Raw genomic sequence first — 14,203 nt, 5'->3', positions numbered from 1 at the left:
ATTAATCGGAGAATGTGAGACCCAAAGATTGAAATTTCTCTTGCGTTATTTGATTAATCGCTTTTGCCATATCTGTTGGGTGCGAACAAAGTATCACATCGATAGCTGAAAAGAAAAGGGAGCTATTTAAAAGGAGTTGGATACTCTTAATGATGTGAGGCCTTTTGGGGAAAACCGTGCAGGTTTGGCCCAAAGCGGACAATATCACATCATGTTAAGAGTATCTTTGGACCGTTTTTGTTCCCACGGTGGTATCGAGAGCCAATGGTTTGGCGGGACAAGAGTGAAGATGGCGGAGTGTGGCGTGGGGCCCGGCTTAGTGCCTTTGCCCGTCTATGGGCCGGTTTACGACCTTTACCCGTAGCTTTGAAGACGCATTTACAGCCTTTGGGCTTCGGTGACCGTAAATACTCTGACAGTGTGGGTGGCACACATACATGTTGAATCTCTGACCCGTGTTATGATAATGAGCCACGTGGAACTTAGTTCGAGGGGGAGATTATTGGGTGTGCGAACAAAGTACCACATTGATAGCTAAAAAGAAAAGGGAGCTATTTAAAAGGAGTTGGATACTCTTAATGATATGAGACCTTTTGGGAAAAACCGTGCGGGCTTGGCCCAAAGCGGACAATATCACATCATGTTAAGAGTATCTTTAGACCGTTTTATCCTAACAAATGGTATCAGAGCCAATGGTTTGGCGGGACAAGTATGAAGATGGCGGAGTGTGGCATGGGGCCCGGCTTAATGCCTTTGCCCGTCTATGGGCCGGTTTGCGACTTTTACCCGTAGCTTTGAAGACGCATTCACAGCCTTTGGGCTTCGGTGACCGTAAATACTCGATGCGTGTGTGTGCGCGCGAAGTAAATTGAATCTCGACCAAGTGGTATGATAATGAGCCACGTGGAACTTAGTTCGAGGGGAGATTGTTGGGTGTGCGAACAAAGTACCACATTGGTAGCTGGAAAGAAAAAGAAGCTACTTATATATCACATCATGTTGGGAAGAAACAAGCAATAACCAAATTGCACGACGAGGTAACAACGGAAGAAATACCCAAGTCGAAACTTCCCACACTATTTGAACCAAGAGAAGACAATAAACACTAGCACAAACGAAAATCCGGACACGACTATACCAACGATAAAATAGCAAAAAACAAAATAAATCGAATGGAAAAGACACCAAATTTACGTGGTAAAACCCCTTCAAGGTGAAGAGGAAACATCACGGGACCCCGACACAAAAGCTCCACTATAATCAACAAGAGTTACAACAATGTTCTCCAAATGGCTACAACAACAAAGCCAAGCACGGAGCAACAATACATAAAAGATAGCACCAAAACTAGCGAAGAAATGAGAGAAATCACCCCCAAAAATGAGCTACTGTTTGTACTCGAAAACTGGAGGTACAGTCCAGAAAATCCGATCTGCACCGTTGAAATCGAAGAACCAGATGTTGAGAACCCCCAGTTCAAATTTCAGCACGATCCAACAGTTAACGAATCGGGAAACGCAATTTAAAGTGGACTGCTGTAGCAGAAAATTTCTGGACGAAAATCTGCTTTCTCTCTCGTTTTCTCTCTCTATATGGGTTGCTATGAATTCACTCTTGTGTTGTGAAAATAAGACCTAAATTGATCCTATATATAGAGGAATTTTTGGGCAAAAATGGCCTGGTCCAAATTGGATTGGGTTTTATTAATCCAATTTCACATAGGAAGGAAAAACCCCAAAACCTAATTGGATTGGGTTTTATTAATCCAATTCCACATAGGAAGGGAAAACCCAAAAATCTAACAATTCTCCCCCTCCCGACTATGTGGAGGAAACCGCCATCCCGGTGATCAAGCAAGACTCTAAATCTAGACTCGCAGCCAAGCCTAGGACAACCTGAATAGATGACATCTTCACAAATGGAGAAACGATTTCATCAAAATCAACTCCCTTAATCTGATTAAAGCCCTTGACAACCAATCTAGCCTTGTACCGTGGAACTGGGTTACCATCTTCATGTTTCACCCTAAAAACCCACCTGTTTTTCAAAGCTTTTCTATCTCTAGGAAGCTTAACCAGATCAAATGTATGATTATCATGCAAGGATTTAATCTCATCTTGCATAGCATCAAACCACCTTTCTTTTCTTCACTATCCATGGCCTCATCAAAACTTTCGGGTTCTCCCCCGTCACCAAGAGTACAAACTCATTGGGAGAATAACGAGATGAAGGTACTTTCTCTCTAATAGATTTTCCGAGAGAACTCTACGGAACATCAATAGAATCGGTCTTTGGACAACCACATCATCTTCCACCGGAGCATCAACAACTTCATGCGGTCATTCCGAACATGATCACTATCTTCATTATCAACTTGATCTTCATTATTTTGAAGATTTTCTTCGAGTGCAATAGTCACGAGGCTCGGGTCAACATCAACTAAGCTCTTATTGCTCTGAGAATCAACCTTCTCAGCTTTGTCAAAATCTTCAATTGTCTAGTCTTCAAAGAACACAACATTACGGCTTCTAACAAGTTTCTTCTCAACTGGATCATAGAAACGATAGCCAAATTCGTCTTGACCATAACCAATGAAGATACACTGCCTAGTTTTAACTTCCAACTTTGACCTCTCATCCTTAGGAACATGCACAAAGGCCTTACACCCGAAGACTCTCAGATGAGCATAAGAGACATCCTTACCAAACCAAACTCTGTCAGGGACATCACCATCCAAAGCAATAGTAGGAGATAAATTGATAACATAAGCAGCAGTATTAAGTGCTTCTGCCCAAAATGAACCTGGCAACTTAGCATCTGAAAGCAAACATCTAACCCTCTCAACTAGAGTTCTGTTCATCCTCTCTGCTAAACCATTTAACTGAGGAGTCTTTGGAGGAGTTTTCTGATGCCGAATACCCTGCTGTCTACAATAATTATCAAAGGGACCAATGTATTCACCACCATTGTCTGAGCGGATGCATTTTAGTTTCTTCCCTGTCTGTCTCTCAACCAAGGCCTGAAAAGTCTTGAACACATCAAGTACTTGATCCTTGGACTTCAAAGGAAATACCCAGAGTTTGCGAGATTGATCATCAATAAAAGTCACAAAGTAAAGTGCACCACCACGAGAGCTTACTTTAAAAGGACCACACAAATCAGAATGTACCAACTCCAGCAAATCATGCTTTCTTGAAGGTGAATGACTCTGAAAAGAAACTCTTTTCTGTTTCCCGGCTAAGCAATGAACACATCTCTTTAACTTTGCTTGTTTCACTCCAGAAAGCAAATTCTTCTTAGCCAAGTTATCAATCCCCTTCTCGCTCATATGACTCAGCCTTCTATGCCATAATTCTGATGAAGTATCATTCTCCACCAAATTTACTGAGTCACCACAAATGGAGCCCTGAAATAAGTACAAGTCAGACATCTTGTAACCTCGAGCCACAACCATTGAACCTTTAAAAAGCTTCCACTGGCCACCACCAATGGTTTGACATAACCATCATCATCAAGCTTTCCTACAGAAATTAAATTCAGCCGAACATCTGGAGCATGCTTGACATTGTTAAGAACCAACCTCAAACCGTTCTTACTTTTCAAGCAGACTGTGCCAATACCAAGTACCTCAACCTCACTATCATTGCCCATTCGTAAATTTTCAAAATTACCCGGAGTATAAGAAGAGAATAATTCCTTCTTTGGCGTGACATGAGAAGTGACACCTGAATCCACAAACCAGGTAGACTCATCACAAACAAGATTGATATCATTTTTACCACAAGCAACAAGAAGATCATTTTCAGCAACAACAGCAACACGATTTTCATTATTGCCTTCTTTCTTTTGCTTTTTCTAGTCTCTCTTAAACTTGTAGCAATGTTTCTTGATGTGCCCTTTCAAGTGACAATAGTCACATGTAAGAGTCTTGTACCTGGAGGATCTTGACTTGCTTCTACTTTTGCCTCTGTCATTCTGACCTCTGAAGTTATTTCTCCCCCTGTCTTCAGTAACCAAAACATCGGAGTGTGAAGTTGAAGAAGACGACGCTTGAGATCTTCTTCTCATCTCTTCATTCAAAACACCACTCTTAGCATATTCCATAGTTACACCATCACTGGGAGCAGAATTAGTCAAAGAAACTCGAAGAGTTTCCCAAGAGTCTGGCAGAGTATTAAGAAGCCAAAGTCCCTGTATTTCTTCATCAAACTTGACACCCATTCCAGACAGCTGATCAAGGACACCCTGAAAATCATTGATATGATCAGAAATAGGGCGCCTCTTTGTATCTAATATTCGTCAATTGTTTCAATAGGAACAACTTATTATTGCCAGTCTTTGAAGCATAAAGTGTCTCGAGCTTTTCCCACAAGCTTTTAGCATTTGTCTCATTCACAATATGATTTCGAACATTATCTTCAACCCATTGCCTAATATAGCCACAAACTTGTAAGTGCTCAAATTCTCAATCCTCATCTTCAATAGACTCGGGTTTCTTAGAAGCAAACACAGGTAAATGCAATTTCTTGACAAATAGAAGATCTTTCATCTTGCTTTTCCAAATATGGTAATTACTGCCATTTAAACAAACCATCTTGCTCATATTTGCCTCCATCATTCAAATAGACAATCAACACAACCAAATACAACCACAAGCTCTGATACCACTTTGTTGGGAAGAAACAAGCAATAACCAAATTGCACGACGAGGTAACAGCGGAAGAAATATCCAAGTCAAAACTTCCCACACTATTTGAACCAAGAGAAGACAATAAACACTAGCACAAACGGAAATCCAGGCGGCAGCAGCTATACGAACAATAAAATAGCAAAGCAAGCAGAAATAAATCGAATGGAAGAGACACCAAATTTACGTGGTAAAACCCTTTCAAGGTGAAGAGGAAACATCCACGGGACCCCCGGCCCACAAAATCTCCACTATAATCAACAAGAGTTACAACAATGTTCTCCAAATGGCTACAACAACAAAGCCAAGCCCGGAGCAACAATACATAAAAGATAGCACCAAAACTAGCGAAGAAAGGAGAGAAATCACCCAAAAAATGAGCTACCGTTCGTACTTGAAAACCGGAGCTCCGGACACAAAATCCGATCTCGCACGTTGAAATCGAAGAACCGGATGTTGAGAACCCCCGAGTTCAAATTTCAAAGCACGATCCAACGGTTAACGAATCGGGAAATGCAATTTAAAGCGGATTCGTAGTGAAAAATTTCTTGACGAAAATCGCTTTCTCTCTCACGTTTTTCTCTCTATATGGCTGCTATGAATTCACTCTTGTGTTGTGAAAATAAGACCTAAATTGATCCTATATATAGAGGAATTTTTGGGCAAAAATAGCCTGGTCCAAATTGGATTGGGTTTTATTAATTCAATTTCACATAGGAAGGGAAAACCCAAAAACCTAATTGGATTGGGTTTTATTAATCCAATTTCACATAGGAAGGGAAAATCCAAAAACCTAACAATATCCTCAGTCAAAAGATTCTTCCAATCGCCAATTTCTCCTTTTCGAAAGAATGCACTATTGGTGATTACTGGAGTAAATCCACGATGTCTATCACTCTTATTCACCTCTAAACCGCTCAAACTTTTGAAATGACAGCAAGCCACTATTTCTTCATGCACACTTTGTGCTTCTTCCTCCATAGAAAAAGGTTTCTCCGTGAATTTCGCCAATTTCTTCACATAGTACAACGTGTCCTTCTTTAAGTCTTCGTACTTGAAGAAGAACACTTTGTGGGGTCTATCAAGACTCGCTTTCCAATATCCCAACACGTGATCCCAATAAGGTCCAAGGACAGATTGGCCTTGGCAAAACCACTCGAAATCTTGTTCTAGTGTGACACTGACATCATTATTAATGAAGTAGTTTTGTGAAAAATGCCACATCGAAACAAATCTATCTTTAGGTTCCCTACATATGTAAATGATCTTGCAATCAGATTCTAATACGGAATTTGACAAGAGAGTGTAAGGAAGATGTGTGGACAACAAGGGAAACTCTGCATTATCTAAAAACTTAGGATTGTTGACATAATCAAGTTCCAAAAAGGGTAGGCAATCATGAGGTAACTTGGTGAGTAAAGGGTTATTTTGGGAAGAGTATTGATCTCTAGTCATAATGGAAAAGGCCAAAGATTTAAGCCAAGTTGTACCCGTTTTTGGAGAAGAGCAAAGGTAAATATCAGAGAGTTGAGCTTTGAAGTTGTGTTGCATAGATAAAGTTTCTTCTAAGAGGGGTAAAGGACACCAAAAACCTTTGTATTGGTAGAATTCATAATAAGGATTGGGAGGTTCTCTTTTAGGGAGGCTTGATATTAATTCTTTGTATTTAATGCTAATCATCTCCTTAGATTCATTTTTTGCAGATAAACGACTTACTTTGGAGGCCTCCATTGAAGAATAGGATAGGATAGGAGACAACTCATTCTACATTTATAAATATAGAATAGAAGATAGTCTAAGAACCAAACAAGTTGATATATTTTTTAATCTATTCTTTGAACAATTATTAGCAATACAGTATTTCACTACTTTATTCATGTGATTAAATTGGTATAATTGCATTGTTTAGTTTTATTCATACTATACTCCCTTAGGCTTTTCAAATGTAAACAATGACGTGGGGTTAGATAATTAAAGAAAAAGAAAGTATTACTGGAAATCATTTTCCTAGTACATGGGCCCTCATTAAAGCATCAACCTTCCAACAACACCAGTGCTTTTGCCCGTTGTAAAAAATAATTCTCTTACAAATACAGAAATCATTGATTTAATGGAAGAAAACGGAAAATGCAAAAAGACAAAATGACGTAGATAAGTAAACAAGAGGTTAAGATATCAATCCGCACATATAGTCTAAAATATTCTCTCGTTTCATTTTATGTGAAGGTATTATTATTTTCTCAAACTTTTTAACATATTATGAATCCTTAGCTATGTTGACTTGTCGTACTTTTCATATAGTTTTGAATTTTAAATATGTAAAATTATTTTTGAAGAATCTATACCCAAATTCATAATAAAAATTAAACGTTTTATACCCGAGCCCCTTCATATAAATTAAAGCTCAAAAGTTTCGAAGTACTTTTCCCCACAAAACAGACAAATGATAAATGGACAACAAATTCAACAAGGGAAGACAGCTTTCTTGTTCTGTCCATTGTCTTGATACTGAGCCTTTTTGCCCCACAAAGAAGACCAAATGGAGTCTTCTTGCAAGTCTTCGACCTTACTATTAAAAAGGACCAAAACACAACAATGGTCCTTCATTCTACCATTCTTGAAATACCCAACAATATTCTTGATTTTTCACTACCAAATGAGTAGGCGAGCTGCGCCACACTTATAGAAAGAATCAAGCTACTAAGCTAAGCTGTTGTTGGAGAACTCGGTTGGATGCTTATGCGGATATGGCTTTGGTAAAGATCTATCTAGCACGTCCTATTCTAAGTGCTACTCAGAAGAAAAATAGTCACAGGTTGTAACTTGAGAATATGATACAAGAACAATCTAATTGACTCGACTGGCTCTCGATGTGGTCTGGCATGGTAAGCAACACAACAGAGGTTCCGGGCAGTACCTTCAAAGTAATTTCAAGATTGGATCAGAAAATGATTTTACGAGTAAGTTGTTGACAACCATTCACTTGCTAAACATGAAAACGGGAAAAAAGAGGGTGAAAAACAGAATGCAAGTTTCCGATAAGAAGATTGCATGAAGCATAACTTTCTTTTCGATAATTATATGAATCCATGTAGGTCCAACCGAACGGTAACTTTAATACTCCATATAAAGCTGTACAGTATGATACATTAAAAACCATATGCGAAAGAGGTAGAACTAGAAAAGCGATTCCCATATGTGTTGTTAGGGCCTGAATTCCTAATTCAACGAGTACGATTAAGATAATGACTCACAATTGACCAAGGAACTTTAACTAATTCCTCTCTGCAGATTCTCTCCCTCGTTGATCGTCTCCAGTGCCACTTGAGGAAATGTTCCCCGCTCCTCGAGGTGAGTTGGTCTCTGAGGAATCTTCTTCCGGGTGTTGTTGCTCAATGGAACTATCCTCGAGATATTCAAGTGGATCAATGGTGCCGTCCTCTTCAAGTCGTTCAGGTTGAAGCCTTAGTACTACATTTCTCACTTGAAGTGGCTGTACCAACTCAAATTGGTGTTCCGGTGTATGTTGCTGATTAAATCTTCCAGGGAGCTTTGACGAGCTTTTATAACAAGCTTCACAAAGGTCAAAGCCTATTTTCTCCTTGCAGTCTTTGCATTTGTATCGTTCCCCAACAATAGGACACATCTGCATAGAGATTGTTATTATCTCTCTTTAAGAAAAGAGTGTATACCTTCTATGCTATAGATTTCAAAGTCAGGTATATCTAGTTTGCAAAAAGGCTCCACAAAATAGCATGTTATGAAGAGCAAGAAACTTCATATTCTCATTTTTTTTTGACATACTTCATATCCACTTTTAGGCAAATAATCAGTACTACTGTACAAAATTGATGCCTCTTGTGCAACAAAAATTCAGTAACTACAAGAAACAATGCTTTAATATATGGTCCTCTCAAATTTACAGTATTTGAAACAAGTTCAAGGAGGCACCAAGAAAACCATTATCAAATTTACGGTCAAGCTGCAAAATCAACTAAATATTCTAAAAACTAGGAAGTGAACCAGTCCGGACTGTACAGATAGGACATAGAAGGCCTCTCAAGGCAATCTGATGAAACGTTCTAATAACAAAGGATACTAATGACAATAAATCTTTAATGAGGTGAGTCACCATTATAACTTTCCATAGCCATTTTAAATAATAAAGTCCATACAATATTCTTAAAGTTTTTCTCAGCATTTTTCCCTCGTATGTATAGATTTCTTTTGTGCAGGTCGTGCGGTTCTCTTTTTTACCTTAAAAAAATCAAAGATTTCTTTCTAACCAAACAGTCCACTAGAAGGCAGCAGGAATAGTGTTCCATGTATTGCATTATCTCAGGAGTTAACAGATGAATCTCCTGATTTTTTTTTTTTATTATTATTATTATCATTATTTTTAATCTGCTTTCACCCCTTACTCTTGCTACTGAAAATGCGGAATGCATCGGACATGCTCTCAAGCAGTGTTTTAAAAGGCGTTTTTGGAGCGAGCCCCGGGGCGAGGCGTCCGTGCCCCGGGCGTTCGCCGAGGCGTAAGCCCCAACATTTTGGGTGTTTGTTTGGGGCGTAAGCCCCGAGAACTTTCTCTAATTTGAGCCAAAATTGCTCAATAAATCTTTTTTTCTTTTTTAAGTTAAATATCCAAAAGCTAACTCATAGTAAATTCTCAAACAAAAAATCTCAAAAAGTCAAAATAAAAGTTTAATTGTTTATCCTAATTTTATAACCTTTTCTCTTTATTGTTTACGGAGTAACGGATACACGTTAGACCTTTGTATGCAAAGTGCAAACTACAAAGCAAAGAGTTTTGTCCTCCAATTCTTACTATGCTTCCATGCTTGCATTTTCCATCTTTATGCTTTATTTTCTTCAAAATCTTTTTAGCATTCTGTTCATTTTTCAAAAAAGTGAATGAGTATTACGTCATTCACTTTTGCAATGCATCATTATTTGTATTATAATGAGTATTAATTTGTTATTTAGTTTTAGGTTTTAAAACAATAGCTTTATATTATTGTCATTTTTATCTTTGAATTATTAGGATAGAGCATCATTTTTCCAACTCTAAAATTGTTTCATCATATCATGTTATTGGTGCAATGCATCTTTATGTCATTCACTTTTTCAAGATTTTTTTAAATGGTTCGTGCATATGTTAGCATGTTAATAATAGATATATGCATTTTTTGTTAATTTTATTATTTTTTTAAAATAATTTTAATGTATTTTTTTTTATATGTTTATTTTATTAATTTATACAATATTAAAAATAAAATACCTGTGGAGCTTAAGCCCCGTGCCTCGGGGCTTACGCCCTGCCGAGGCATATGTAAAATGCCTCACCTTACGCCCACGCCTTTTAAAACACTGCTCTCAAGTTAAATGATTCTATATGACAATAATCGAAGGGAAACTTGGGGCCTATATAGCTCGTAATTCCTCCATTCTAATCTCTTTAGTTGGCTGGAAAGTATTCACTACTAAAAAGGAACACTTAGGGGAACAATTAAAAGCTCGTTAATAATAAAATTGAAGCTTAATGGACAAAATTTCCCAAGTGTGCTTCATCCCTGTTTTAAAATGAGAAAATGATCACAAGAGTATATCTTATCATATATCCTCAATCTCAAACTAGTTGGTATAGGCTATATAAATCCTCTGTATATTCTGCTCTATTCGGACCCATTTCATTCCAATATTGCTAAACAATTTGCCTTAAAAAAATTTAGGGGTCCTCTAAAATTGGAGGTTTTCTAACTCTCACACAAGCATACCAACAACAACTTCATAAAAAGAAAAAAACAACTAAATTAATCCAACTAGTTGGTGCCGTCTATGGATTCTTAGCCTATAATAAACAAACCCTAGATTTTCCACATACAAAATTTAGTTCAATTAAGCTGCCAATAGCAAATGCTCCTAAATACTGTTCTTTCTCTATTACAAAACCAGGTTTGACCAGCTGAGTAGGTAATTTGACGCATCATAGTCCAGTATATTAAATTTTCTTTAGATACTTAAAGAAGTCAACCCGAACTCGTAAACAATGCGGGTTACAAAAATGCACAAGAGATTGCAGCCTCTAAATTTTGAATGATCATTGAAACTTGAGATGGATTGTATTTCGATTATGTATTTAAATAAATGACGAGCATAAAGTTGTCCACGTGCCAAATCTATATCATATAACAATATATAAGATAAAATGGTTTTATATATGCAGAAAGAAGTTTCTACATACGTGTTGATGGAATCTGACGATCAGGTCTTTCCACTGATGCCCTTTTCCTTTCTGCATACAACTCGGGAAATTGCTCTTCCAGGTAGTGCTCAAGAACCAAACAAATGTTGGGGTATCCGTTTGGATGCTCCAGTTCGCAAACTGGACATCTACATAGCTTGTCGCTAGGATTGATCACACAATTTTCACAGTAAACTACACAAGCAAAAGCAGCATGGTAAGAAATGGAATATGGAAACTTAGGTGCCGTTTGGACATGCAATTTCAAATCATGATTTCAAATCTTGTGTTTGTTTATCACATTTTAAATAAAACTTCAACTTCAACTTGAAATTCTGATTTCAAATCCCAAATTCACCTCAAAGGTAGAATTTCAACTTCAAATTTGATTTAAAATTTTAAATTTGGTCCATAATTTTAGATTTTGCAGAAAAAAACTCATCTTTTGTTACAAAAGTAATTATCCAACTCCTACTTTGCCAACCCAATTTCCCCCTTCCAGAAAACACACCCAAAAATCAGTTGGTGCTACTGCGAAGACTTCTTTATTAATCGTTAATTTAGATAGGTTTGCTTATATTGGTAAGATTGTATAAGAGTTGGGAAAGTTTTGATAGTTTTACCAATTGTGGGTTTTCATGGTTATGAGGAAAAGTAAAATTTGATTACACTGGGTATGTCTATCGGAAACAGCCTCTCTACCCCGCAAAGGTAGAGGTAAGGTCTGCGTATATCCTACCCTCCCCAGACCCCACTTGTGGGATTACACTGGGTATGTTGTTGTTGAGGAAAAGTACAATTTGATTTCAAATCTTTTTTTTTTCTTTTTCTTTTTTTGAGAAGGAAACAACGGTTTCAAATCTTTGTTTGTAAAACTTATGTCCAAACACAATTTCAGCTTCAAATCAACCTTCACCCAAATCAATAATTTCAAATCATGATTTCATGTTCATGTCCAAACGGCTACTTAAGCAATATCAACATATTAGCTGGAGGAAGCTGAACTGACCATGGCCACAATTAAGAACTACAGGTCGACATAACAATAGCTTGCAGATACCACAAAGCAAATCAGTCATAAACACCTGCTTTTCACTTGCACTTTCAGAACTCGATGTTGCAGGAACAACTGTATCTAATGAAACATCTACAGAGGAATGCTCTCCTTCCCCCGCTGAACCACATTTCTGCGAAGGGACAGAATGAGATGAAGAAGTGTCCAGAACAAGATCTGTCTTGCAACTGGATTCTGATAAATAATCATCAAACTCAGGTGAATAAGTTTCTTCTTCCTTCTCCTCCTCTGTAATAAGGAAAAAGAAAGGCATCAGCAAACTTTATAGTTACTCATGTACTGCCCTCCAAAAGCACGATTTCTAGTACAATAGTCAAGCATCAAGCTCTCAGGTTGATAGCGGACATCTACTCATTGACTTTTAAGGGGGGAAAAAACATACTCCTTCCGTCCCAATTTATGTGAAGGTGTTTGACTGGGCACGAAGTTTAAGAATGAAAGGAAGACTTTTGGAACTTGTGGTCTAAAATAAGTCATAGATACTTGTGTGGCTATATCATCTCATTAAGGGTAAAAAGCGAAGTTTAAAGTTAAATTGTTATTAAATATAGAAAGGTGTCATTCTTTTTGGGACTGACTAGAAAGGAAAGAGTGTCCCATAAACTGGGACGGAGGGAGTAGTATATACAGAATCTATATAAGAAAATACAGAAAAAAGATGTTTGACCCTCCACATATCAAACGGGAGAGAGGGAACATTGCCAAATGTAGAGAAACTGAAAAATCTGTATAGGATTATTTTCATCCTCAGAAGTGGGCAAGGATGCATCAATTATGGGACTTGATAGTAAAACATTTATGCTAGATTGCTAATTCTACCATATACAATGTTAACGATGGTATCAAATGCACCAAAATTTTGACTAGACTACTCAGGTTAATAAAGTCCAAAACTTTCAAAAATCATAAAGCAGCAAATGTATTAATTTCGAGAGTTCAACAAAAGCCAAAGATGATTAACTCATAACAAGTTAAGTATCCATTGGGAAATGCATTAAACAAACAAGAAGACAATTTGCTATGATAAATTTTCCTTCATATTTCCGTGCATCACACGGATTCTATACTAGTGTAAATAAAGCTCAAAACTTTCAAATATCATAAAACAGTACATGTATTAAGTTTCAGAGTTCAACACAAGCCAAAGATGATCAACTCATAACAGGTAAAGTATGAAATGCATTAAACAAACAAGAGAACAATGTGCTATGATAAACTTTCCTTCACATTTCCGTGCATCGCATGGGTTCTATACTAGTGTAAATAAAGCCCAAAACTTTCAAATATCATTAAACAGTACATGTATCATAAAAGATGATTAACTCATAAGAGGTAGTATCCATTGCGAAATGCATCAACAAGCAAGAAGACGATTTGCAATCATTAATTATTGTTAATCTTTCAGCGCATCGACGGGTTTAATACTATCGTAAATAAAGCTCGAAACTTTCAAATATCATAAAACAGTAATCAGGGACGGACCCACCTTGTTGCAAGAGGGTTCAGTTGAACCCACTTCATTCGGAAAAAATATTATTTTTACATGTTAATTTGGCTGACAAAACGAAATTTTAAGCTATATAAGAAAAATGAACCCACTTGACGCAAGTGGAAGTTGTAGTACAGCGGTGCAAGTGGGTTCAAAGTCCTCTTGTGCTTGGTCACGTGTTCGATTCTCAGTGAAGGTTGCTTAACATAGAATTTTCGATGCCAGCTTTTTTGATACTCATACGTAATTAATAAGATTAGTAATTAGTACTCGTATTTTGTTTGTGATTTTACTAAGTTGAGAAATCATTTATTTATTTATTGTGTTTCGTTAGCCTAATAGGCTGCTTTTTGCTCTATAAGGTTAGGTTACTTCTTGTTTCAAAATTGATCATTCATTATTATTGTTCTAATTTTGTGCTTTAAGTTGTTAAATTTTATGATTAATTAAAAATAATATTAAATTATAAATCTCAGAATTGAATGCTTAAAAATAAAATATAAAATTTGAAGATGCATAATGACTGAAACTTAATGAATTTTTATTGAATTATTTATGTATTTGAGAATATATGCATTGTGCAACTATTTAAAGTAATAATATGATTTAAGAAGTTTATAACTGTAACATGCATTTGTCTTTTTTGAAAAGTGGTGTAATATCTTTGTCGCTTTGTTGATCCGTTAGTAATATAGGCATAAACTAAAA

The 14,203-nt window shown here is 36.9% G+C and overlaps 1 protein-coding gene across 1 annotated transcript in view; it reads right to left on the bottom strand.

Annotated features, from left to right (window-relative positions):
• Positions 1–7,728: 7,728 nt before the first annotated feature.
• Positions 7,729–14,203, bottom strand: part of LOC132061108 (E3 ubiquitin-protein ligase PRT1) — an 11,160-nt gene continuing 4,685 nt past the window's right edge. Inside the window, exons 6-10 of the mRNA XM_059453978.1 lie at positions 12,279–12,307; positions 11,941–12,234; positions 10,927–11,126; positions 8,611–8,669; positions 7,729–8,358 (exon numbers count right to left, since the gene is read on the bottom strand). Coding sequence (XP_059309961.1) covers positions 7,962–8,358; positions 8,611–8,669; positions 10,927–11,126; positions 11,941–12,234; positions 12,279–12,307 — 979 coding nt within the window. The 3' untranslated portion in view covers positions 7,729–7,961. The remainder of the gene's footprint in view (positions 8,359–8,610; positions 8,670–10,926; positions 11,127–11,940; positions 12,235–12,278; positions 12,308–14,203) is intronic.

Source organism: Lycium ferocissimum, chromosome 1 (genome assembly GCF_029784015.1).
Source record: "Lycium ferocissimum isolate CSIRO_LF1 chromosome 1, AGI_CSIRO_Lferr_CH_V1, whole genome shotgun sequence".
NCBI classification, from domain to species: Eukaryota; Viridiplantae; Streptophyta; class Magnoliopsida; order Solanales; family Solanaceae; genus Lycium; species Lycium ferocissimum.
Note: the sequence above shows the minus strand (reverse complement) of the source record. Positions and strands in the feature narration are given on the sequence as shown.